Source organism: Saimiri boliviensis, chromosome 3, assembly GCF_048565385.1.
Source record: "Saimiri boliviensis isolate mSaiBol1 chromosome 3, mSaiBol1.pri, whole genome shotgun sequence".
Lineage (NCBI taxonomy): Eukaryota > Metazoa > Chordata > Mammalia > Primates > Cebidae > Saimiri > Saimiri boliviensis.
The window spans coordinates 70,011,432-70,039,114 of NC_133451.1; the positions used below are offsets into that span (position 1 = coordinate 70,011,432).

Consider the following 27,683-nt stretch of genomic DNA (forward strand, 5'->3'; position numbering starts at 1 on the left):
GAAGGGAGGAGAGGTGTGTTTGCTGTGCTGGTGATTCTAGCACTCTCTTCAGCCTGATTTCTAGTTTGTGTGGTGCATCCAGACAGCCCACTCAGGTGCCCAGGCTCTTTCTGGTGTCCAGAGCTAACCCATGCAGGGCAGGAGGGCAAAGGTTAGGAGGAGCTAATCTTTGCCCCTTGCAATGAACAACAATCAAAACGGGTTTTAAGATTCTCACACCCAATTGCTAACTTCAGCTGATCCTCTAGAGGGTGACAAGTAGAAGGGCAACATGGTTTTGGGGGCAGTCCTGGGGTGCCGGTCTCTGCTTTTCTAGGGTAGAAAGGAATCATGCATTGAAAATGCTTAAATCAGTGGAATGATTTTCTGTTCCTCTTTCTGGTCTGCCTGCTTTTCCTGCCAGCCCTTCACTGTGACAACCACCACTCCTATACCTCTGTCTCTAGGGATCTCCCAGAAAGGAGAAGTGGAAAGAAAAGAGAGAAGAGTTCAGTCTCTGGTGCCCAAGCCATTGTGCAAAAAAAAAAAAAAAAAAAAAGGCAAAAATTTTGGTTTACCCAAAAAATGAGGACATTATTAAATATTACAAAGATTTAATGAAAGTTCAGGCCTGGTCTTGATTGTTTTCCCCCAACAAACAAAGATAGGATTTAGAGGGGACCTGGAAAGAAAAAGTCTCTCCCCAGGTTGTACTAATGGCTCATCTTGGAATGTGCTGTTTACACTCATATAATCTTCAGAGTCAGGTATTGGATGGTGAGATATTTTCGATTCTATTCTCTAGTCACTGATTATTTCTATGCTCCCATTTTATAGATGGCATAACTGAGGCACAGAGAAGACAAAGTCACAGAGCTGCTTAGCGCATAGAGCCAGGATTCAGACTCCAGAGCCATGCTCCTAACCATGGTACACTGCCTCTTGGTTTCACTTTACAATGGATGAGGAGCCTGAGACTCAGAATTTACCTGCCCAGTGTATTCAATTCACTTTTGACATAACCTCAACCAATTTTCAAACTCCAAGTCAGCATTGTATTGAATACTTCCAAAGCCTAGAGTCCAAAATTCGGTGAGAAGAGTAATGTACAGAAGGAGGTGGTGGTGCTTAGATATAACTAAGGTAAACATGAAAACTTGAACTTCGAAATAGAAACTCCCTGTTGGCCTCCTGGCTATCTCACCCATGCTGTAGAATAGAAAGAAATCCTTTCATTTGCCATAGGATTTAGGAGAGAAAGCTTTTTCACTTCCATTCTATGTTCCAGGAAATAGAAGGCCAGATGGACAGGGCTTATTCTTAACAGCTGTTCAGTAATCCCATCCACTCTCAGCCAGGGCCTGTGCAGAGGAGGCACGGCCTTGTTTCTACCTTCTCCAGATTCCTGTTTGTGGGCCCACCAGTTGGATCTCAGCGGCTTAGAAAAATCCTTGAAGACAGAAATTGAAAATAAACCACTGGTACCCCACAAACTGAAATGATGACAGGACTTCAAAGCCGGATGCAGGGGACAGACAGACTGATGAGACATGGAGAGTACTGTCAGAGTGCTTAGAAATTCATGACCTGGCACTGTCCTAAGGAGAAGAAATGTGCCCGTTCCCATGCAGAACACATTGGCCGTGTAGAGCTTAAAATATTTCTCTGACTCCCTGGGAGTATGGAGGAAGAGAGTTATGGGAATGGTGTTAGGGACTGGGTGTGGGAGGGTGGATTTAAATGGACACACAAAAGGCTTGCCTCCCAGTGCAGTGGAATCTAAACAATCTGAAATAGCTCAAGCTCAAGACTTGGCATGTGCTTCTGAGCTGCCACCCACTGAACAGAGAGCAAGGGCTGTTACACTTGGAGATCACGCTCCTTAAAGTGAACTTGATAAGCAAGGTGGCAGAGGCTTGGTTTCAAACCATCTCGTTTGACAGTTTGTTTCCGTCAATCTAGTTTTTCCCTTGTTACCAAAACCAAATTATAGGGGAGTTTGTCTTCATAACAGTTAATATAACTTTCTTCATTTTTGCTTAGAAAATCTGGGTTTTCTGAGATTGGGAAATATGCTTTATAGCCTCACAGGAACATAGATAAAAAAGGAAGATGACGCTCGGTAGTGGATTCACCTTCGTAGGGCAGAGAACTTGTTAGGTGCAGGCTTAGAACTCTGCACTTAGCTGTGCTGCTTTGCTCCGGCTCCAGGGTTCATTTTCATGTGTTTTTGTTTGTTTGTTTGTTAGGATTCATTTGTGCTTCTGTCCATGAACACCATCATGCTCAGCTTCTTATTTTTCTATTTTTGACAGAGATGTGTGTGCAGACCCAGGCCATGCAGATACTGGTGACTCTAACTTCCTCAGCTCGGAACACCTCACCTCTGGCCCCCAGCACAGGAAAGCAGCGTGGTCAGGAGGGGTTAAACTTCGGCTGAAGCACAGGTAAGAGGCATGGAGGTCGGTGCTGAGCAGTTCAGAAAAAGAACTTGGTCAGAACAGCCACTGAGCTGCTGGGAGAGGAGTTGGGGGCAAGGGTGGTCAGAATACAGGTTGTTGAGAACAAGACAGGAGACAGAACAAGGAGGTGAGATAGAAGCTCAGAGTTTAGAAGGATGTTGATCTTATTAATGGCAGTTTCCACACAAGGTTCTAAAGAACTGTAAAGTTCCTGGGAGGTCATCCCAGGATCCCACAAATAGTTTGATATCATTTCAAAAACACGTTTATAATTATTTTTTAAAGTACAGTTTAAAACATTAAAAGTGATATGCTGATGTTTTACACTTTGGAAACAATCTGTGTGCCAGCTTGTACAGCAAGACAAATTTAAATGAACTGATCTGCATTTAAAACTTCTCTGAGCAATGTCCCAAGAGTACAATATAAGCCTAACAAAGATTACCCATGTGGGTCAGATTTTGAGAGTGAATAAACCTGAGTGCTTCCCATGTGCTAGGTGTCCTAGCTTTGCATGGGCTATCTCATTAAATTCTCACACCAGTGCCCTGTGACGTCTGCACTTGTAGAATAGCATTCAGCTAGGAGGCAGTGTATTCAAATTCACCCACTACACTTTATTACCTCAGCATCAGCACAACAGTGCCTGCTTCATAGGACAGCTATAGGATTCAACAAGATACAGTGTTTAAAGCACTCGGCACAGAGCCCACTCAGAACAAAAAATTAGATGTTAGGTGGTGGTATAATGCTGTTGTGGATATCATTATCTTGATCACTCTCATCATTATCACAGAAGTCTGTGTGATCTCATGACAGACAGTATGATACAGGGAGTAAGTATCCCTGTATCAGGGAGTAAGTATCCCTGTATCAGGGGTTTGTGCAGTCAGACTACCTAAAATTCAAGCCTACATTCTGTCACTTACTATAGACCCTCAGGTATATTATAGAAGCCCTCTCTACTTCCAACTGTAAAATAAGTTCACTGATCTGCCTTCTAGGGATGCTGAAAGGACTGAAAGAGCTGATCCTCGTTAAGCACTTAGGGCTATGCCTACTATGTCATGAGTGCAGCAAATGTTATAGTAACCAATTATCCCAATTTTAGTTTGGGAAGTTCATTCATATAGACATGTCAACTATATAGACATGTCAACTTGCATTAAAAATAAGTAGGCTGAGCTCAGTGGCTCATGCCTCTAAGCTCAGAAATTCAAGACCAGCCTGGACAACATGGCAAAATCCTGTCCCTACAAAAATAAAAATTAGCTGGGCATAGTGGCACACAAATGTGGTCACAACTACTCTGGAGGCTGAGGTGGAAGGATCGCTTGAACCCGGGAGGTCGAGGCTACAGTGAGCCATGATTAAGTCACTGCGCTGTAGCCTGGGAGACAGAGCTTCAAACAAACAAACATTATAATTTGGATTTACGCAAATCCAGATTTGCATATTTGGATTATCCATCTTCATGGATATATACAAATGTACATAAAATAATTTCTTAATTTTATATGACAAAAAAACACTTATATTAGGATGTTTACATTAAGGTTCTTTGTTAGATTTCATTTGGAAAAAAAAAAAAGATTTAAAAGAAGTTTGAAATTCTAAAGGTATAGGGAGGCCAACTGGCTAGTGTCTGAGAGTCAGGCCAGGAATAGGGTGAGATTTGTCAATACCTTTGGCTCAAGAGATCCAGCCAGCAAGGTTGCTCCCAGGGACAAATCTAAAAAGCAGAAGTTCCAAGGCTATCACTGTTTCCTTTAGCCTCCTAGAATCTTTAAAATGTAGAGAATCAAAATTTTCTCTTTAACAAGGAGGTGTCCATGGAGGCCAGCAGGCTAATCTAATATCAATACCAAAGTCCTCAAGGCCAGAAAGTAGTAGTTAGGGAGTTTCTGCTCCAGTCTGGAAGGAAAATGAGCAAGACCAGAACGAAATCAATGGTGGTGGGAAAAGAGATGACACAGATTTGGGATAAATTTAGGGAGGCAGAATAAATAGCAGATGAGGGTGGGATAAGGGAGAGAAAAACTAAAGAGTGACTGCCGAGTTTCTGGTACGAGGCACTCGAGGATATCTGTAGGGCCATTAGTCAGGACAGGGAAGGCAGGAATCTCAGAAACTGACTGGGAGTTAAGAACGTCAGCACTAGAATCACATAGACCTGGGTTCGAGCTAGAAACAATTAAAATATTTTATAAAGCAATCCTTGCCGGGCACGGTGGCTCAAGCCTGTAATCCCAGCACTTTGGGAGGCCGAGGCGGGTGGATCACAAGGTCAAGAGATCGAGACCATCCTGGTCAACATGGTGAAACCCCGTCTCTACTGAAAAATACAAAAAGTTAGCTGGGCATGGTGGTGTGTGCCTGTAATCCCAGCTACTCAGGAGGCTGAGGCAGGAGAATTGCCTGAGCCCAGGAGGCGGAGGTTGCGGTGAGCTGATATCGCGCCATTGCACTCCAGCCTGGGTAACAAGAGCAAAACTCCGTCTCAAAAAAAAAAAAAAAAAAAAAAAAAAGCAATCCTTGAAAGTTGAATGAAACAAACAAATACACATCTACTTGGTATCCTAATCATAAATAAATCATCTTGATAACAAGCTGGGGTTGTTTTCATACCGATGGCACTATGTCTGTATGGAGAACATAAGTGAGAAGCAATTTCCTTTATAAAAAGTCATGAGCTAGATGGTGCAGACATCACTCTTGCTCTTGGCTGGAATTTTTACTCTTCATACATTAAGAATTTTACATGTATGTATCATATCTCCACAAATACAGTCATGTATTGCTAATGACAGGGATATATTCTACGAAATGTGTCATTCGGCTTTTTTACTGTTGCTGAACATACTAGAGCAGGCGTCCCCAAACTTTTTACACAGGGGGCCAGTTCACTGTGCCTCAGACCGTTGGAGGGCCGCCACATACTGTGCTCCTCTCACTGACCACCAATGAAAGAGGTGCCCCTTCCTGAAGTGCGGCGGGGGGCCGGATAAATGGCCTCAGGGGGCCGCATGCGGCCCGCGGGCCATAGTTTGGGGATGCCTGTACTGGAGTGTTCCTACAGAAACCTAGATGGTGTGACCTACACACCTGGCCCATTTGGTATAGCCTAGACTGTAGTGGAGCTCCTAGACTGTGAACCTGAACAGCATGTTGCTATGCTGAATTCCCTGGGCAATTATAACACAATGGTAAGGATTTGCGTGTCTAAACATAGACAAAAATACCGTATAAAAGATAACATACACCTACATAGGGCACTCACCATGAAGAGAGCCTGCAGGACTGGCAGTTTTTCTGGGCAAGTCAGCGAGTAAGTGGTGAGTGAACGTGAAGGCCATTACTAGTGCGCTGCTTTACTGTACGCCGAGGCTATTCTCAATTTATTTAAAATGTTTTTCTTCAGTAACTAACATTAGCTTACTGTCATATTTTTACTTCATAAACTTTTAAATTTTAAAAAATATTTGACTCTTTTGTATTGACACTTAGCTTAAAACACAAATACATTAAATGGCTATGCAAATATTTTCTTTTTTTATGTCCTTACTCTAAAAGCTTTTTTTCATTGAGTTTTTTTTTAACTGTTAAACATTTGTGTTAAAACCTGAGACACAAAAACACACACTAGCCTATGCCTAACAGAGCAGGATCACCAGTGCCACTGTCTTTTGCCTCAGTGTCTTATCCCTCTGAAAGATCTTCAGGGGCAGTGCATGGAGCTGAACTCTCCTGGGATATCACTACCTTTTTTAGGAACACCTCCTGCAGAACCTGCCTGAAGCTATTTCACAGTTAATCTTTTTTTTTTGAGACGGTCTTGCTCTGTCGCCCAGGCTGGAGTGCAGTGACGTGATCTCGGCTCACTGCAACCTCTGCCTCCCAGGTTCAAGGGATTCTCCTGCCCCAGCCTCCCAAGTAGCTGCGACTATAGGTGCACACCATCATGCCTGGCCAATTTTTATATTTTTAGTGGAGACAGGGTTACACCATATTGGCCTGTCTGGTCTTGAACTCCTGACCTCATGATCTGTGCGCCTCGGCCTCCCAGAGTGCTTTGATTACAGGTGTGAGCCACTGCACCCGGCCGCTAACTTCTTTTTTTAATAAGTGGGAATACAGACTAAAATAATGATTAAAAGTATAATATAGTAAAGACATAAGCCAGTAATACACATTTTATGATAAAGTATTATGTACATGATTGTATGTACTGTACTTTTAGATGACTGGCAGTGCAGTAGGTTTGTTTATACCACCTTCAAAACCACGTGAGTGATGGCTATGACTAGGCCAGAGGAATTTTTCAGCTCCATTACAATCTTATGGAACTACCTTTATAATGTGCACTCCATTGTTGGCTGAAATGTCATTATGTGGCACATGACTGTAAATTGTAAGGCCTGTGTTACTGTACCTCCTAATTTTCCTGTTCCCCAGAAGTCTCTCTGCAGCTCGTGTTACTGATATGGGACTAACCTAGGAAATCGCGGAGTCGTTCTCATTCAGTTACACTTAGATCCTACATCCTGTTTGTTTTGCTTTTTACTTTTTGTTTTGAAATCATTGTAGACTCACAGAAAAGTTGTAAAAACAGTACAGAGATTTCCTGTACCTGTCACCCAGCATTCTTCAATGTTAACACCCTTTATAACCATAGTACAAATATCAAAACTAAGAAATCAGCACTGGTGTGATACTATTAGCTACAGACTTAACCTTATATAAACTATAAACTTTACTCAGATCTCACCATTTTTTCCCACTAATGTTGTGTTTTGTTCTGGGATCCCATACTGTGTTCCCTTAGTCTTCTCTGATCGCGATAGCTCCTCAGTCTTTCCTTGGCTTCTATAACCTTAACATTTTTGAAGGGCACTGGCCAGTTATTTTGTAGAATTCTTACTATTTGGGTGTATCTGATGTTTTCTCATGGTTACATTGAGGTTATGGCTTTTGACAATACCACAGGAGTGACTTTTTTTCTTCTTACTGTCTCATATCAGGGTTACATGATGTCAATATGTTTCATTACTCATGATGTTAACCTTGATTACTTGGTTATGGTGAAGTCGGCCAGGTTTTTCCACTTTAAAGTTACTATTTGTCCCTTAGTAATTGATAAGTAACCGTGGAAAGATAATTTTCAGGCTATGCAAATGTCCTCGTTCTCCTAAACTTTCTTCACTGATCTCGGAATCTGTCAGTGTTGCCTGTGACAACTATTATTGTAATGTTCTAAATTTGATTCTATTTCTTTCATTTTTTCTATGCTTATTAATCAGAATTCTTAAAAAAAAATAAAGGCTGTTCTTCTCCTCTACTTACTCAATTATTCATTCATGTCAGTAAGAACTCTTTAATATTTATTTTATCCTGTGGGTTATAATTCAGTACTACTGTTATTTATTTTGTTGCTCCAATGGAGCTAGTTTTGGACATTGAGAGCTCTTTTGAGCTGGCTGTGGTCTAAGTCCTGTTTGGAAATGTGGGAAAGGATGAGGTAGTGATGTGTTGTCCTTACACATAAGACGACAGACTGTGATGTGCTACCATCTTCTTAGGAGTCTTAGGAATGTTGAAGTGGGAGGTTGGTGGTGGGCATTGAGCAGTTCTAATTTGTGACATGTCACAGGGACCTGTACTGATTTTGGAATTGGAAAGTGCTGGGGTCATCTCATGAGCTAGTTCCAAGTCCAGTGAGTAACAGGTGTATGTATATTAATAGCTCCTTCATTGTGGAGAAAATAGCCAGGAAGGATTTTCTCACTTACCTTTAAGACAAAAGAAAGAAGAAAAGGCAGAAGCTCATTTTCCCAAGGTACATACAGAAGCCAGCCAAACAACCAAGTTAACAGAGAGAGACACTTTTAGTGGCCCAGGGCTTAATATTCTCATGGCTCCCATCCCACCCTTCCTTTCCTACTTAGATCCCTGGATTCTCTCTTACCTGTTGATAGGAAATCTTATGCTCTAACTTACCTTGGCAGAAACTTCTCTGTAAAATCAATCAAGCCTTGGGCTAGGGTAGCTCAATGAGTTGGTAAGTAAGCAAGACTTTGTGTTCTAGCTTGAAATTGAAGATTTTCCAGACCAATGCTTTTCTCCATGAACTTCTCATTCCTTCCTTACCTTCTCCCACAAGTCATTATAAAAGTAGTCTGATGTAATTATTAAGCATTTACCCTTATATGGGGATCTCAGATCACCGTACTGTGTGCTTCGTAAAGTAAATCACGATGAATGGACAATAGAAGCTCAGACTCTGACTTCTCTAGTTCATTCTCAATTGAACACCAAGGTTAGTTCTGCTGGCGCCGTCCCTTGGCAGTGAGTTCTGTCCCTGTGCTGCTGACTTAGTGTTCTCAGGACAGTACACCTTAGAAAGATGCAGTAAGATGTTGTTATAGTTTCAGTCGACTCCCTAACTATGGGAGGCTTAAAGCAATTAGTACTTTTATAAGAGAGTGGCATTTTTACTTGCGGAGGAGGGCATGTGTTTAGCAGAGAAGATCATTTAAGGAGACTTCCTGATTTCAGTTTGATGCATTCTATCATCAGATAATTTTCCTTGCTTCCCTCCCCCTCTTGCCCACAAAAGAGAATTCCGGCATTTTTAAGCTATAGGCTATTGTCCAAGATGCCAGCTCTTCTCAGGGAGTCATTATAGGTCACTTTCTCTTATTCCCTCTTATAGAGCAGGAATTGCATTTCAATTGGCCAGTTTACAGAGGGGACTGGCATGGAGAGTCCCTCCCACTTGCACTGAGCTGGGCAAGTTCAAGGCGGTTCAGGCCGTCCAGCTGGAGGTACATGTAGTTATTGGGAGGCTTTTACCATGCTGGGAGGAGTGGAAAGAGCAGTAGCAGGGCAGCATGGCTTTTTATTCCATGCCTGAATATGACATCCAATTGGCCAGAGGGTTGCTATCTGGGATGTTTCTATTTGCCACGAGGTATGTTCACTAATATGTTAGAATGCGATTCAGAATCGTTCATTGCAGGATCCTCCACTGATGAGCCTTTAACAGTCTGTCTTTTTGATGTTGTGCTGTATCTGTTTATAAAGAAAAATAATCAACCGCCTGTTAAGTTTAAGCCTGTTTCTCTAAATTGTTATGAACATTCTCATTATCTGAGTGTCTCACATGATTTGGTGTACTATTAATATTTCTGACCAGTAAGTCTCATTGTCTCTCCTATGTATAAATACAGTCACCCTATGTTTAATGATGTGTATATCTGGACTGGCTTTTTATCCCATTCAGGTTAACAAATGCTTTGTGCTGTGTGCTTCGTGCCTTTGCTTCCTCATTTCCCTGGGGAATTTTGGAGTAACCACTGCTGTTTCTTATGGGAATGGTTATGTGCCTGTGTACTAACAGCCAAGTTCTCTGTTCTCACTGCCAACATTTGTATAAAGGGAAGTTTTTATCTTATTTGACCTTCACTTATTGCTTCTCTGATGCGCTTCCTTTTTTTACGTGGATCTGAGTTTCTGATCTGTATCGTTTTCCTTTTCTCTAAACAACTTTTAATATTTCTTGCAAGGCAAGTCTGTTGGCAGCAAATTCCCTCAATTTTTGTTTACCTGAGAAAGTCTTTATTTCTTTTACTTTTGAAGAATAATTTCACAGGATCCAGAATCTATGTTGATGGTTTTCTTTTTTCCTGTCAACACTTTTCAGTCTTTTGCTCCACTCTCTTCTTGCTTATATGCTTTCTGAGAAGTCAGATGTAATTCTCATCTTTGCTCCCTTATAGGTGAGGTGTTTTCCCCATCTGGCTTCTTTCAGGCTTTTTGGCTTTATCTTTGGTTTTCTGTAGTTTGAAACTGACATATCTAGGTGTAGTTTTTCTGTTATTCATCTTGCTTGGTGTTCTGGAGCTTCCTGGATCTGTAGTTTGGTGTCTGACATGAATTTGGGGAGATTCTCAGTCATTATTGTTTCAAGAATTTCTTTTCTTCCTTTCTCTGTTTTCATTCTGGTATTCCTATTACATGTATGTTACACCTTTTGTAGTTGTCTCTCAGTTCCTGGATATTCTGTTCTGGAACTTTCTTGGTCTTTTTTTCTCGTTGCCTTTCAGTTTTGGAGGTTTTTACTGAGATCTCCTCAAGCACAGAGAGTCTTTCCTCGGCCGTGTGCAGCATGCATGTGTGGGGCGGGGGTATGGGAAATCTCTGTACCTTCCTTTCAGCTTTCATGTGAACCTAAAACTGCTAAAAAAAAAAAAAAAGTCTATTTTTTAAAAAAAGACATACGAAACCTATGCATATATTCTGAATTGCAAAGAACAGGTACAGTGTTCTCATTCAACTTTGAGATTATAGTCATATATGAAAAGAGTATTGATTGAGATTGCCAGTTGCCCGTTATGTAACTCCATCACAACTGAAGATTTAAATACTTCTTTATATTTTCTCTTATAATTCAAATTCAGCTTTTATTCATATGTAATCTTGATTTGAAATTTTCCTCCAGAATTATACTAAATGCCAGCACTTGCTTCTAAAGATGCCTTTACTTAAAATAGGACATGGGAAAAAAACAGGTGGATTCAACAGTCATGGTAATGTTCTAGCTCCCTAGCTGACTTGAGTATTAATGTTATTATTATAGGCATTCATTTTATTATTGCACCATGTAAAAGGTAAAAAAGACAGTATGAGCTGCTTATATTATAAAATTTGCTCATATATAGAGAGAGTGATTACAGGGCTGGTTTTTCTAGTTTTATTTGGCATTCTTTCATCTGAAAGTGACTTGTACCCTCCCCAAGTGGCAGTGTGTGAGCAGTGGTAGTTAAACCCTTGTCTGTTGTAAAATCTATTGTGGAAATACTGGTAGGTAGGAATTGAGCTGGAGCAAGTGTTAAAGTCTTTTTACATTTTCAGCTGCTCTGCCGTAAAACCTTCACTATTTGTTTTATTTAGGTTCCAGTAATATTTGGAAACTTTATTTTAATGAAGTTTCTTTTCCAGTATGATTGAAAAAATATAGATTCTTTTGACCAGCATTTAACATTTTTAACCAACATTAATGCCTTCTGCCCTTTCCTTTGTCTTCTTACTGACTTTATTACTTGTGGCCTTTTCCTTTAAAGGAAGAGGAAAATAGTGAAACAGAGAGATGAAAAACATAACACAAGGCACCAGACTTACTCCAAAAGAGAATTCCGTTTGTTTGGTGTTAGAGGTTTGGGAGGGATTTGTTTTTGTTTGATGGAGTGGTGTTTTGAAGAAATCCCCACCAAAAAGCAAGACCTCTTCCTCACACACAAATGCAAAAAACAAAACCCTTTCTTCATTTGTTTTGACAAGTGCAATTTAATTTGTTCTCTGGCATTGTATGAAAATTAATTAGCTTAATTTTGAAATATGTTGGTTGGTATCTGGACTCCTTTAAACTCTCAAAGGGCAATCTTGTTTGGGTTCTCGTTGTGGAGGAAGATTTCCTGCTGTAGGGATAGCCTTCTTCCAGTGCTCAGCCTCACCATCTGCTGGATAGAGGGGAGAAGCTCTATACCTTTTACTGCACCCTGCTGACCTGCTCCTCATTTGTCTGCCAGCAGGAGTCCTCTGGAAAGCCCCCAGACATCCTCTCCGTAAAAAGCAATAGTAATTCAGGGGCACACACAATATTTCTAGCTCTCTGCAGCTATCTGAGCCTCTCTGAGATCCATGACAGTCTTGAGGGTGTTTGCATGTGCCCGTCTGTACAAAATAACATACCACCATGGAAGTGATTTCTCCTAAATTTTAGCAATATGGCAAAGAGAAATCGTATGGAAGAAAATTCTAAAATCATAATGTCTGATATCTGAAGAAATTGGTAGAAACTATCCTTCCTTCCTCCACCAAATAAAATGCCTGATTCCAAATGAGACTTGAGAAACAGAAATTATTTATGCTGTGCTATTGTTTTGTAATTGAGTTTGTAAGTTAATAAAAGGCAAAGACTAATGCTGCTACACATGATAGATATTACAATGTTTGCATCAAACTCTGCTTGATTTTTATGCAAATGTTGACATGTAGGGGAATACTGGGGAAAAGAACATTTCAATTTATTACCCCCGGCGATTATATGACAAGCACCCACCCCCATTGCTAGTCCCTCTCTTTTATAGTAGTGTTTTTATTTAGTAATCAATAAAATTTAATCTTCAAAAATTGTTTTGGAATGGAGGATGGGGAGGAGATAACTAGTAGTGAAGAAGATATTGGGACAGGAATGGGGTAAAGTATGATACAAGAAAACAGGCTGTATCTTTTATGCCAGTTTTGGTGTTACAGTCTTATGTCTGCATGTCAGCAGACTTCATATTTACTTGTGATTCAGTTGTCAAAGCCTAAAGTCCCCAGGACATAAAGATCAGGATGTGGCATTTAAAAAGAACTTTTCTTTCCAGAAGGGACTGTGTGTGGCTGAAATGTTATTACCTAATGCATACCTTTCTGCCTACTGAACCACTTTTTAAAGACACAGATATTAATGAGGCAATTATGAAAAGCCTTGGGAAAGTGTTTTTTAGGTTTTTTTTTTAACCCAAAAGGTCCGCAGGATATAGCCTTGAGGAGCCTGGAAGTAGTTATAGGAAACAAGGGGTTAGGGATGCTGTCGAGGGTTAAGGAGTTTCTCAAAAATAGTGTCTTTGCTAATGAAGTGTTGTTGAAGGACAATGGCCACGTTTTTTCATGTTTTGAAAATCTTTTGTTTGCTTCAACTCTTTTAAAACTTCTTGAGGGCTTTTTTGTGTCCTGTGAACATATTATAAACATCTCAACACCATCTGGATCTATGAATGAAACAATGTTATGAGTGCAGCTCAGTGTTGTTTGACTTGGTCCCAGTTTTCCATTGCTGTATATTTTTGTCATTAGTATTTGGGGCCTATCATTTTTCTATAAACAGGAAATGCCTAAAAAGGCATATTTTTCAAATATGCATCATCTATTATTCTTTACTAAAGAAGATATAATTTCTCCCCAAATTATTTCTACAGTGACATTTAATTGTTCATATTGAGTTTGTTTCCTCTTTAAAATGTGAAAGGGAGTAATTTAGCAGTAATAATCAAAATTGCAAGTTCATTTGCCCTTTGAGCCAGCAATTCCACTTCTAAGAATTTCTGCAGACATTCCAACATGCATAGAAAACATCATATGGACATGGTTATTCGTTGTAGCATTATTTGTAATAGCAAAAGACTAAACATCAAAAGTGTCTACAAAAGGGGTCTGGTTAAACAAATATGATATATGCATGCAGTGGAATACTAGGTTGCTAAAAGGAAATAAAGGTATGAGGAAGCTCTGTAAATACTGATATAGAATGATCTTCAATGTGTTTGGGTTTGTTTTTTTTTTTTAGAAGGGGGTCTCAGTTTTGCTTAGGCTGATCTCAAAACTCCTGGGCTCAAGCAGTCCTACCACCTCAGACATTCAAGTAGCTGGGGCTACAGGCATGAGCCACCATGCCCAGCTGAGTATGTATTGTTGCGTACAAAAAGCAAGGGATAGAACATGACATGAAGTTCCTTTTGGGCAAGGAATGAAATAAGAGTATATGTTCATGTTTGCCTGTATTCGCATAGCAGAACACTGGAAAGGATACTTAAGAAATTAACTACAGTGTTTAGCTTGTAGGGGCAAGAGAAATGGGGGTAGTGGAGGAGGAATATCAGATGTAAATGTGGGGAAAATATGAAGACTTTATAAATTTTATACATTTTGATGATGCATATATGGTTATTTATATTAACCCAGATACATTTATATATGTTTAAGATGTTTCATAAGCTAGGCATGAGGGTACATGCTATAGTCCTGGCTACTCAGGAGGCTGAGGTGGGAGGACTGTTTGAACCCAGGAGTTCAAGGCTGCAGTAAGCGATGATCATGCCACTGCACTCCAGCTTGGGTGACAGAGTGAGACCCTGTCTCAAAAAAAGATTTCATAAATTTAAAAATAGATGACGAAAACCAGGGAAAAACAGCAGTGGCATGTAAAAAGAAGCTTTAAAAACAATGCTTTACTACTATTCACAATAGCAAAGGCATGGAATCATCCTAAAAGCCATCAATGACAGATTGGATGTGGCAGCTGTACACCACAGAATACTATGCAGCCATGAAAAAAAATGAGATCATGTCTTTTTCAGGAACATGGATGGAGCTGGAGGACGTTATTTTTTAGCAAACTAACACAGTAACAGAAAACCAAATACTGCTTGTTCTTATAAGTGGGAGCTAAATGGTGAGAATACATGGACATATAGAAGGGAACAACTCACACCGGGGCCTCCTTGAGGGTGAAGGGTGGGAGGAGGGAGAGGACCAGAAAAAAATAACTGTTGGATACTAGGCTTAGTACCTGGGTGATGAAAAAAATCTATATAACACCCCCCACCCCATGTCACAAGTTTACGTATACAACAAACCTGCACATGTACCCCAAACCTAAAAGTTAAAAAAAAAATGCTTTATCCCAGCTAAGCATAGTGTTCAATATGATAAGGAGCTACCATTCAAATCTTTGAAATGTTAATTTAATAGACCAATTTTCAGAATATATTGGTGTATTTTGTTTCTTTTGGGGGGAGCACGGGGGTGTTCGATTAGAACCTTGTTATGATGGACTTTGTCTTACAGTATTGTGCACTAAACAATAATGGGTGGACAGGTTGATGGGTTGTAAGGGATTTAAGAAATATGGTAACTTTTATTTTATGGTACTGGTAGTCTGAGTATATTTTGTATTCTTACACATTTGACTCATGTCCAGTTGGTAACTGGCAGAGTTTCATAACAGTGCACCCAGAAGAGCCCATGCAACGTCTGTCGTAACTGTCAGAGAACAGCATCAACAAAAAAGTTAACTCTGGTTCTTAGATTTCTTATTTTCCAATCTATAGTTGTCACTTTCTTCGTCTGTCCAAAGCATACCAATCCTTCTTCAAGGTCATCTGAAGTCCCACTGTACGACTAAGCTTTCTGGCTGACTTCGGACCCCATTCATGTGAGCTTTCGGTGCTTATATGCAAAATGCCTTTGCAGCCTTGGTGCCCCAATATGATCTGAATTTTAAACCATCTGCTCTTCACTCACAAGGCTCTGGCTATGCTCTGTTGTATTCTTTGAAAACCCCAAACTCATTCCTCCCCTCAAGGATTTTGCATTCATTTTTTCCTTTGGAGCTAAATATTCTTCCCCCAGCTCTTTGCATGGTTGACTATTTCTTATTTAGGTCTTGGTTTGAATGCTACTTGCTCATAGAGGCTGTCTCTGACTTAAACAGGGACTTTCCATCACATTCTCACATTACCCAGTTTTATTTCCTTCAGAACCCCTATAAGTATATGAGAATATCTTGTTTTATTTGCTTACTTGCTTACTGCCTGTCTCCCTACTCTGCCTGTTCCACTTCATTGCATAGTGCTCGTTACTTGCAAATTAAGAGCATGGGCTCTGGAGACAGATGCCTGGGTTTGATAGTTCAGAATCAGCTGTGCTGCTCACTACCTTTGTGATAGTAAACACATTGTTTATTCTGTATTTACCTCACTTTCCTCATTAATAGTCCTGTATCATAAAGATTATATAAAGGCTAAGTGAGAAAATACTTGTCAAGTGCCTGGAATGGTAGTTGGCACTCAGTAGGCACTCAAATATTTTTTGAGCGAATGAATGATGCTGTGACTGTGACTTTGTTTAATAGTTTTTCTTGCATCTGAGCCTCCCCAATAAAAAACTCTTGAAGGCCTCCCATGACCTTGCAGAGCTCCAACTATAATTTAGCAAGGTCAAAGGCACATAGTAGGTGATCAGTGAATACTGCTTTAAAATACTGAACTTACTGCAGATTTCTCAGAAACTTGTTTTGCATTCCGGAATCTCTCTGTGTTGGGGCAAAATCATCTAAGAAGGTCATCAAGTCACTTGCAAATTCCAGTTTCATCAGCCTACCCATCCCACACAGTTCAACTTCCTTGTTTGTGGTTAGGAATGCAACAAAAGGGCTTTGTTTGAATTACACCCACACACAAAACTTAGTTTGCTAAATTTTAAAATTAAACCATCTTCCGACTTACTGATATGATGTAACTTTAGGAAAATATTTCTTTATGAACTTAAAGATCAAAGTGATCCAAAATGTAAAATTAGCATGCTGTGCTCTTTAGGAATGCTTATTAAATGTTTTGCATCATTGAAAAAGTCAGTAAATAGCTGTTAAACTTGTTTTTTAAAAAAACTTTTTTTGGTTATCTCAAGCTATAGTGAATTATATTTTCAAAATGAGAGAATGAGAGATTATTTTAAAAATACTTTGCTTTTCAATAGGTAATACATGCACATAGTATAAAATTTGGAAAGTTACAAAATGAAACACAGTGAAAATAAATTTTCCTCCCCAGAGGCAGTCATTGTGTCTGGTTTCTTAAGTGTCCTTCCAAAATACTCTTTACATTAATATACATATATGTGATTATGTTTTCCCCTACATACTGTAGCAGACGGTACATGTAATTCTGTGTCTTACTAGTGTAACAATATATTTGGAGATATTTCCATATCAGTATGTATAGAGCTACTTCATCCTTTTTAAGAGCCATTATATGGATGTACCACACTGAGTTACCTAGTCTGCTGCTAATGAGCATTTAGGTTGTCTTCCAATCTTTTGATGGATATGTTATTTTAAAAATCATGTGCTAGATGTTGCCAAACTGGCCTTCATTCAGGTTGTACTGATACACACTGGTGGGCTATTTTTGGTCATCCTTTTCAGTTCTTCCCTTATTTCATGACTTAACTCCTATCTGCATGGTACGGAAGAATCTTACAAAGCAAAGATTTATCTCTGACGCCCTCTTCCCAACGTATGTTCTGCATCTAAGAGAAAGTGTTTTTTTGTTTGTTTGTTTCGTGTTTTTGTTTCTTTCAGGGCCGTCCGATTTGCTTCCCCCGCCCCAATCATCTTGTTCTTAAGCTATTAGAACTGTGATGAAAACTGATACTCTACCCAGGGAAAATAAATAGTTACCTCTCCAACCTCCTCCAAAGAAAAAGCTCCCCAAGTTGAGTTTGCTGTCTTGGTATTGCAAGTATTGGGCCTACTTTCTAAGGCACTTATTTTATCTATACTATAGGAATTATTTCATTTGGTCTTTCCTGCAGAATGTAAGCTCCTTAAAGGCAGAGACAATATCTTAGTCATTATTTCTTTCAAATATCTCTTTAAAATTCGTTTAGTTTTTAACTTTTCTTTTTTTTTTTTTTTTTTGAGACGGAGTTTCACTCTTGTTACCCAGGCTGGAGTGCAATGGCGCGATCTCGGCTCACCGCAACCTCCGCCTCCAGGGTTCAGGCGATTCTCCTGCCTCAGCCTCCTGAGTAGCTGGGATTACAGGCACACGCCACCATGCCCAGCTATTTTTTTTATTTTTAGTAGAGACAGGGTTTCACCATGTTGACCAGGATGGTCTCGATCTCTTGACCTTGTGATCCACCCGCCTCGGCCTCCCAAAGTGCTGGGACTACAGGCTTGAGCCACCGCGCCCGGCCTAACTTTTCTTAAATGGACACAGAATTGTTCATATTTATGGGGTACATAATGATGTTTCAATATAAATAATGTATAGTGATGAGATAAGGGTAATTAAATATTTTTAAATATGAGTTTCAACTCTTCTAGTCCTCTTGTACCGTATCCTGGGAGCCCGACCCCGTGTTATCACCTCCCTCACTTCTCCCTCTTCCAGGTGAGGCTTCATCATGAAAATGAGGAAATTGGGTGCGAGGTCCCCTCAGCTTTCATGCTACCTACTTGCTTTCACATTTGCCGGCATCCGCCTTTCTTCCATCTCAATGGCACTGGCTTTCCTCTTCCATAAGCTCATCCCTTCGCCTGAGCGCTTGAATCCCATCCCTTTCTACCTCCTCCTGAGTCTTTAAAGAGTCATCCTCCTGTGTCCTGTATCTTCAGATGGGCATGTGCACACTCTCTGCCTTATAGATACTTGCTTAAACTTCTCATTGTTTAAAACAAAAACAGCAAGAACTAACCTTTTCACTCCCTCACTCCCTCCAGTCTTCTAGCCACCACCTTCTTCTCTTCTTTAGAAACAAGTTTTTGAAGGAATCATCTGCCTGCACCGCCTCTACCTTACCCCTCGTTCACCTTTAACCCCAAGTCATGCCATTGCAAGGACATGCTGGTTGGTTGCCAAGTCCAGTGGCCATGCATCTGCCTCCTCACACTAACCTGTTTATAGCATCACAGTGGTTTACAGTTTCCTCCTCCTCCTTACTCTCCCCACTAGAAATCTGTGAGACGCCCATACTTAACTAGCTTTCCTCCTTCTTCTCTGGAAGCTCCTCTTGGGCTTTTTTTCCCAGGCTCCCTCTCCCTTAAATTTTGATCGTTCTCAGAAACTCATCTTTAAATTATTTCCTTTGTCTGCCTATTCATTCTCCTCAAGTAACTCCAAGGCCCTGTGTTTTGTGACTTGTAAATTTCTATATGCAGCCCAGCCCTCAGTCCTCTAGTCCCTCTCCACGGGAAGCCCACAGGCACTTATGCATGCCCCAGAGTGAGCCATCAGCATCCTTCTCATTTCCTCTTCCCTCTCTCCTCTTCCATCCCCTCCATCTAAAATAATAATAATAATAATGATAATGAAGAGACATCTCTCTGGAGGCTGGAGTGCAGTGTTGCACAGTCTCCTGCTTCAGCCTCTGAGTAACAGGGATTACAGGTGGATGCCACCACACCCAGCTAATAAATAAAAAAAAAATTGAGCCTCCTGCCTCAGCCTCCCAAGTAGCTTGGCTAATAGGCAGAAGCAAACTAGAGGGCTTCTCTGGAACCCTTGAAGTTATCAGTGAACATTGTCTCACCACCTCATCTCCTTGACAGGAAAAAGCATCCTTTTTTCTGTGGAGCCTGTGGAATTTATCACTTTCTATTTCTCTTAAGTGGGAAAAGCTTCTTGGCATCAATGTTTTTTTTTTTTTGAGACGGAGTATCGGTCTTGTTATCCAAGCTGGAGTGCAATGGCGCGATCTCGGCTCACCGCAACCTCCGCGTCCTGGGTTCAGGCAATTCTCCTGCTTCAGCCTCCTGAGTAACTGGGATTACAGGCACGCGCCACCATGCCCAGCTAATTTTTTGTATTTCTAGTAGAGACAGGGTTTCACCATGTTGACCAGGATGGTCTCGATCTCTTGACCTCGTGATCCACCCACCTCGGCCTCCCAAAGTGCTGGGATTACAGGTGTGAGCCACCGCGCCCGGCCCACTCGGCATCAATGTTTTTAGAGGCATGGACAGATACTGTTGGGTGATGAAGCCACTGAAGAGCCACTCTTAGTGTCACATGGTGCTGGTCTGAGGTCACAGTTCATTGGTGTCCATTGGCTTCTCAAGGCCAACACCTAGTCCCAGGCTAATTTCTACTACTGTGAGGGATTCTGCCAACTCCCTTCACTGGGTAATGGGAATGAGCAGTAGGAAGATGACCGTCTGTTCTTCTCTTCTTTCTCCTAATGTATTTTGGGCCCATTGGGGTCTAAAATGATACATGCATGAAATGCCTCTTGGTATCTCATGCAAAAGAGACTTTATTTTTAATCAAGACTGGGCTTTTGCTATATGATTAAGCAGTGGCATTTGTTGAGTACCTGAAGTCATATGTAACTGGGTTTAAACCCTTACTCCCAGACTTAGTGACTGTGTGATTTGGGCCAGCCCCTGAAGGGTTTAGAGCACTAGGAAGGATTTCTAATGACTGGATGGAACAAGATGATAAATGAGGAATCCAAGTCAGTGAGGCAGCCTACCTTCAAGGAACTTGTAAGATGCAAGAGCCTAGTTTCTGGGGACTTTGGTGTCCAAAATTAGAGAAAGACTAGCAGCAAGAATGCTCAACTACTAAGATGCTGAGCCATTAACTGTCAGGATCCCTGCTTACCTGTGCTGAGAAAAAGGTTGATTCAACTTTAGAAGGCCAAGGCAGGTGGATCACTTGAGGGTAGGAGTTCAAGACCAGCCTGGCTGACATGGTGAAACCCTGTCTCTACCAAAAAAATACAAAAAACATTAGTTGGTCATGGTGGTGTGTGCCCGTAGTCCCAGCCTCCTACTCAAGAGGTTGAGGTAGGAGAATCACTGGAACCTGGGAGGTGGAGGTTGCAGTGAGCCAAGATCTTGCCACTGCACTTTAGCCTGGGCAACGGAGCAAGACTCCATCTCAAAATAAATAAATAAATAAAATTAAAACACTTTAGAGTAGTGCTGAACTTCAAGGTTTAGTGGTTACATGGGACCTATTAATAAGAATTAGAGAGGTATGGTGATATGGTTTGGCTGTGTCCCCACCCAAATTTCATCTTGAATTCCCACATGTTGTAGGAAGGACCCGGTGGGAGGTAATTGAATCATGGGGGCAGGTCTTTCCCGTGCTGTTCTCATGATAGTGAATAAGTCTCATGAGATCTAGGTTTTAAAAGCAGGAGTTCCCCTGCACAAGCTCACTCTTTACCTGTTGCCATCCATGTAAGAAGTGACTTGCTGCTCCTTGCCTTCTGCCATGATTGTGAGGCCTCCCCAGCCATGTGGAACTGTAAGTTCATTAAACCTTTTTCTTTTATAAATTGCCCACTCTCAGGTATGTCTTTATTAGCAGTGTGAGAACAAACCAATGCATATGGGGACAAGGACCCAAACAAATTGTCATATACTGGCTTCTGCTGTTGATGTCTTGATTTTGCACCTACTTCATCTCCTTAGTCGTAGCTGTGTGACTGCTCCCTTTCATTCCTTTATAGTTTCCACGTGGGCAAGGTCCATTTCTTTTTGGCCTGTATTTACCCCTGTGATTTCAGGTCACAGCCACTGCCCTGATGGCTCCCTTCCTCACTACCCTGGCCAGAGTTCAACAGGATGTGACCATGGTAAATCTCAGGCCAGGCTCTGCCATAATTATCGACTCAGTACTTCACTGGGGAGCTCGGGGCTGGGTGCCTCATTAGCAAGTAGTTCCTGTCCATTCCCGTCTCCCTCATCATTTACCATCCTTCCTTTTAGAGATCTCTGAAGGCTGTCTCCTTACTCTCTCTACTCTTCGTCAATTTATTAATAATGAATGATGATAATAAGACTTAACATTTATTGAGCTCTTACTGTGGGCCAGGTGTGTTATCTCATTTTTAGTCTCAAAAAACCCCTGTAAATAAGTTCTATTAAAATCTGCCTTTTACAGATGAGGAAACTCAGGGTGACTAAGAAATTTACCTACTATCTAAAAGCTAAAACTAGTGATATTCAGTTTAAAACTGGATTAGAACCCAGGTTTGTCTATCTCAGAGCTGATACCTTTAGGTACATTCCAGCCTCTCTCCCCCTCTTGAGAGTTGAATTTTTCTCACTTTTCCTGGCCTATTTGGCAACTTAATCTTTAGTGCACCTGACTGTAGGCTCCTTCAATTCAATACATCTTTGACTGAATGTGGGTTAAAAAAAAATTGGGTATCTGTTTCCCTTGCTTCACACAAGAACGTTCTCCTATCACCCTAATCTCTCTTTAGGGAGTTAAAATTGTGTGTGTGTGTGTGTGTGTGTGTGTGTGTGTGTGTGTGTGTGTGTGTTAATCATCTGTTTTGGGAAGCTCTTCAGTGCCTGCTATATTTTGAAAGTTATTTTAGATTAAGATGAGGTTAATCCAGCCTCTGATTAATCTTCTCACTTTCTAGATGAGCAAAGGCTTAGGAAGGGGAAGTAACTTACATAAGGTCAGACAGCAAGTTAATAACAAAGTCAAGGCAAGAGCCCAGGTCTCCTGACACCTGGTCTAGTATTATTCTGATGCCCTAATGCATTAAATTTTACTGGTTTCAGGGGAATTATTTTTCATGTATATTACAAAAGCTAATTAATTTTTTCACAGAAAAAGTATAGGTACATTTTTAGCTACAAGGCCAAGTACAATGAGTTGGAATAACTTGCAGCTATTATGTTCACCATATCCAAATGGATTCCTGGATCCCATAAAAGGGGTTCTAAACTGCAGAAAAATCCCCTTACAGTCTTATAGTTCAAGAGTTTTCAGCATGAAATGCCTGATAGAGTACCTGAATTTTTTTTTGCCAAAAATAAAGCACAGCAACTCTCTCCTGACTCTGACCTTCTATAGTAGTGTAAGCCTCCTTATGAAATTCATTCCTCAGTGTTGCAGTCTGAAGGACACCCACATTTTCCCTTTGTCTTTGTCAGTTCTTGTGTGGTAAGGGCAGGATGCTTGAAAGTTGAAGTCATTGACTTGCAAAATGGAAAATTTTAGAGAGCATTTTGTTCTCTAGACCATAGCTTAGAGCAGTGTTCACACTGAGGTTGCTGCTAATGCTTATGCAATTCTTACCAATATATTAATAGTATCATTTATCCAGCAGCCGGATATGACAGAGGACCTCAAAATCTCCAGAAAATGTTTTACCATATATCCAAAGCCCCTTGGGAAATGGAAAGAAATTGAGGACTCCCATTTTTATATACGGCTAGAGACCAAGAAAGACCAAGGCTTTACATTAATAAAGTATAAAAAAGACCATGTGTTTTACAATAAAATGTTAACATGTAGGAAGTCTAGGTGAAGGTTATGTGAGAATTCTTTTTACTAATTTCGCAACATTTTAATGCAAGTCTGAAATTATGTCAAAATAAGTAAAATTTTGAAAAGGTTAAGCAGAGAATAACAATGATTAGTCAGAGAAATAAGCAGTAAAATCTTCTTCTCCGTATTGACTTGGTTGCTTTTCAATCTCTGAAGATATAGCAGTCTCTGCTTGCAAATCCACAAGTCACATCGGTGAGGAGACTCAGCTGAGAATTTGGCTAACGTTGCGGGGGTCCCTCCTGTGTCTCCCCAGGCGCAGTGAGCCTGCAGGCCGACCTCACTCGTGGCACACAACTAAGTTTGGGGAGAACCAACCTGATGCCAGCATGATGCAGATATCTCAGGGCATGATTGGCCCTCCTTGGCACCAAAGCTACCATTCCAGGTAAGTGGCCATAGCTGAGACTGAAGGGTTTCTTTCTTTCTAATATCATGTTCCCAGAAAAGAACGTTTTCTTCTGTTTTGAGAAATTTTTTCTTATACTCACACCAAATATTAAATCTCTGTTTACTGCTTTCCTCATCTCCTTACAGTGCCTAACGTGTATATGAGTTATCTTTATATGCTGGGCTAGAGCAACTTGAAGACCAGAATTATTTGAAGCACCGGATGGCCATTTGAGATATTTATGGGGTCCGTCAACTCTCAGACACTTCTCCACTGATAGCACTATATTAGAAAAATGGATATTTGTCTTCCTTCAGTGCTTAAGTGTGCTTTCTGCTTTAGTCCAGACTGTATCCATTTTTACTCATGTGTTTGAACTCCCCACTTCATTTTGCTCTTTCAGTTATGGTAATTTGTCCATCTTAGCTCCAACGACACAACTAATGTACTGAGGACTGCTCAATGTATACATTATCTCATGTAGTGGCTCATAGAATTCTTTAAAACAGAATGGAGTATTAACTCCATTTTGCAGAATAGGAAATTGAAGCCTGAGGCTGGGCACAGTGGCTCATGCCTGTAACCCCAGCAAGGAGGGTGGATCACCTGAGGTCAGGAGTTCAAGACAAGCCTGGCCAACATAGTGAAATCCCATCTCTGCTAAAAATACAAAAATTAGCTGGCATGGTGGCATGCACCTGTAATCCCAGCTACATGGGAGACTGAGGCAGGAGAATTGCTTGAACCCAGGAGGCGGAGATTGCAGTGAACTCAGATCGTGCCACTGCACTTCAGCATGGGTGACAGAGTAAGATTCCATCTCGAAAAAAAAAAAAGGAAATTTAAGTTTGGAAAGATTAGTTTGTCCAAGCTCAAACAACTGATCAGTACCCAAGTCAAGACAAATCCAAGCCAGGTTTCAAAGCTGCTGCATGTGATCAGTAGGTTATACTTGCTCTGCTTTTCTAGCCACTGTTGTATGGGTCAAGGTTTGGTCAGGAAGGAGATCCCCTACAAGTGGTTTAGAAGCAAGATTAGAGAAGGAGGGGGTGCAGCCTGACTACCACCACACATTAGACAGAGAATTAAGCCAGGACTCCCCTCCACTTCAGACTTGGAACCCATACAAACTGGAATCTATCTTCTGGTCCCAGGGAGTCAGACTCCGTAGCTTATCACTTTTGGGAAATGCTTAGATAGAGCTAATAGTAGCAAGGTCAGGAAAATGAGGGTCACTTAGTCCTTACGTATAAAGGAGATGCAAGTAGTTGGTGTGTGTGCCATGTTTGTTGGGGGAACAGATGGTGGCTATGCATTTGGCAAGGCCAGAACTCAGTCACAGCCCTTAATGCTCATGTCTGGTCAAGTGAAGGGCCAAATCCTAGACCTCTCACTGATGAACACTAAGTCATGGAATTGAACAGGACAAACCTCTTTCAGCATATTAGGGTAGGCTTCGGGCCACAGGAAGAGATAATGTCCTGGTTCCCTCCCGGTTGCAGATGCTCCTCTCCCTTGCCTGTGTCCCTCCCAATCACCCTGAGAGAAATTATTCTCACCATCTGAGCCATCTGTTCTCAGAGGGCTGGTTTCCTAGCACTGTCCCCTGACCCTTGACAAAGGCAGACTGCTTTTGCTTTACAAGCGTGGAGGTGTTGAGGGCCTTTAGAAGGTAAGATATGCAGAGCCTAACAATGAAGGAAGAATAGCACAGTGGTAAGGGACTGAGCCTTTAAGTCAGGCCTATGTTTAAATCTCCCCTTCCCCCTACAGAGTAAGCTTGAACAAATCATTTAACTTTTGATCTTGGCTTTCTTTTCTGTGAAATAACTAGTACCTATGTCATTGGATTGTTGTGAGGATTATGTAAAATAGCATATGTGCAATTCTTAGTATATAGTAAGCACTCAATGAATGATGACTGAGTATAATAATTAAGCTGAAGACTTCAGGACACCATGAAACCTGGTACTGAACTGGAGGGTGAATGTTACAATTACACACTTGTAAATGTAGGTGTATATGTACTAATGGATTATCCTCTAACAGTGGGGTCCTTTGAGCGTCCTTACTCCTAACCTTCTTACGAAGCCCTAAATCCATAACCATACTGTGACTTAAAAAAAGGGCTGGCCCTTCAGCAGAAGTAAGTACTGCAGTCAGTGCCTAGAATGACTGCTTACAGTAACTATGATGAGCTCCAACGGGCCTCGGGGGAATGGAACCGTCAGCACCAGAAGTACAGTATTTTCAAGGCTGTGCTTCCGGACCTCCTCCTTCCTCCTCTGCTTCCCAGGCTCCAGAGGGGCTTAGGAAGGTGGATCTGCCTTTATGCTGTATCTACCACTCTGTCTTTCTGATTCAAGCCTCAAAATAGTTCCTCCTGACCCAAGGTATGCACAAAAGCACTGCATGGGGACAAAAGGAGAAAGGAAAGCTCAAACAACCCAAAACGTTACAGACATGTACAAACGTTTCTGCCGCAGCACAAACCACCCTGTGCCCTGTTCATTCCATGCCTGAGGCTTGCAGCTCTGGCAGAGGGCTTGACCCCCATGCTGAGTTCCGCCTGTGGTGTTTGATCTTGGCAGCTGCAGGTGGAGAGGCGCTCCAGGTATATTTCTGAGGAGCACAGTGGCATCTAGTGGTCCAGTGTGCCACATCAGTTGTCTGGTATCTCTAACAGCCTTAGTATTTAAGTTCCAGAAACCAGTCTCAGTCCTAAATTTATGGATCTGTTTCTTGTTAAGAAGCAGGTGTATGACGGGGTGAGAGGATGAGGGAAGGACAGGAGTGAGGGGAGACAGAGAGAGAAAGAGAAGTATGGAGAGACTGAAGATGTGTAATTTAACTGTGAGCTAGGTTGGATTTGGAATTTCACTGAAATTGTATATCAACTGCTTTCCATCAGACCCTTGACACTCTATTTTGGCTGCCCTATGGAAATCTCACCCAATGGTTCTGAAGTACTAACGTACTTTAGAAGAGATCTTGAATAGTTATGTAGTCTACCCCCTGACAAGGGGCTGGAATAGCAGTATCAAATCAGTGATTCATTCATTCAACAAATCTGTATGAGCACCTGCTGTGTCTCAGATGCTTTCTATGTATTGGGAGTACATGGTGAACAAGACCTAAAAAGCCCCCTACCCCACAATATTTGTTTCCCAAAGTTGTTCCGTGGAATAACAATCCACTACATACTCCTTAGAAAAAAAAGTTTCTGGGATCAAGTAAGTTTAGAAAACATCTATTAGTATTATATATTTCTCTTTTAGAACAACACACGAAAAATGACTTGGGAGAACAATAGTTTTTAAAAGACACAGAAATCTTATAGTAACTGAGCAAACTGACACAAGAGCAGAAAATCAAACACCGCATGTTCTCACTCATAGGCAGGTGTTGAACAATGAGAACACATGGACACAGGGAGGGGAGCACTACACACTGGGGTCCGTTGGGGGGAAATAGGGGAGGAACAGCGTGGGGTGGGGAGTTGGGGAGAGATAGCATGGGGAGAAATGCCAGATATAGGTGAAGGGGAGGAAGGCAGCACATCACACTGCCACGTGTGTACCTATGCAACAATCTTGCATGTTCTTCACATGTACCCCCAAACCTAAAATGCAATAAAATAAATAAATTAATTAAAAAAAAACTGTATAGCTTATTTAGCTCAATCTATTTCAAACATATTTAATTGTTTAAGGAATTGGTGTTCCGTGAGCACGCTTCAGGAAATATTTTCATACACTTATTTTGTGTTCTATGTTTTAAATATTTTAAAAACACTTTTTACTTTTTTGAGAGGGGTCTCACTGTGTTGCCCAGGCTGGGGTGCAGTGATGGAGTCAAGGCTCACTATAGTTTTTTACCTTCTGGGCTTAGGTGATTCTCCCACCTCAGTCTCCGAAAGTGTTGGGATTACAGGTGTGAGCCACCATACCTGGTAGATACCTGTGTTTATAAACACACAAAATAGAATGGTATTATAAGAATACACATATCCACCACAGAATTAAAAAACATGTATGTGCATTTCAGTTCTTTAAATATTATGGATACAGTTGAAGTCTCTTTCACATAACCAAAGGGATATGATTATCATGTCAAATAGTGGTAAATGCTGTGAATAAAATAAAGCAGGGCAACAGGCAC

The 27,683-nt window shown here is 41.1% G+C and overlaps 1 protein-coding gene across 7 annotated transcripts in view; it reads left to right on the forward strand.

Moving 5' to 3' along the window:
* The window catches only part of SHROOM3 (shroom family member 3), a 379,671-nt gene that overhangs the window by 309,310 nt on the left and 42,678 nt on the right, over positions 1 to 27,683 (forward strand). For 6 of the 7 annotated variants that reach the window (XM_074396298.1, XM_074396300.1, XM_074396299.1 and 3 more), the window contains 2 exons: positions 2,295 to 2,426; positions 23,388 to 23,519. In XM_074396298.1, coding sequence (XP_074252399.1) covers positions 2,295 to 2,426; positions 23,388 to 23,519 — 264 coding nt within the window. The other variant, XM_074396302.1, reaches the window with a different exon arrangement.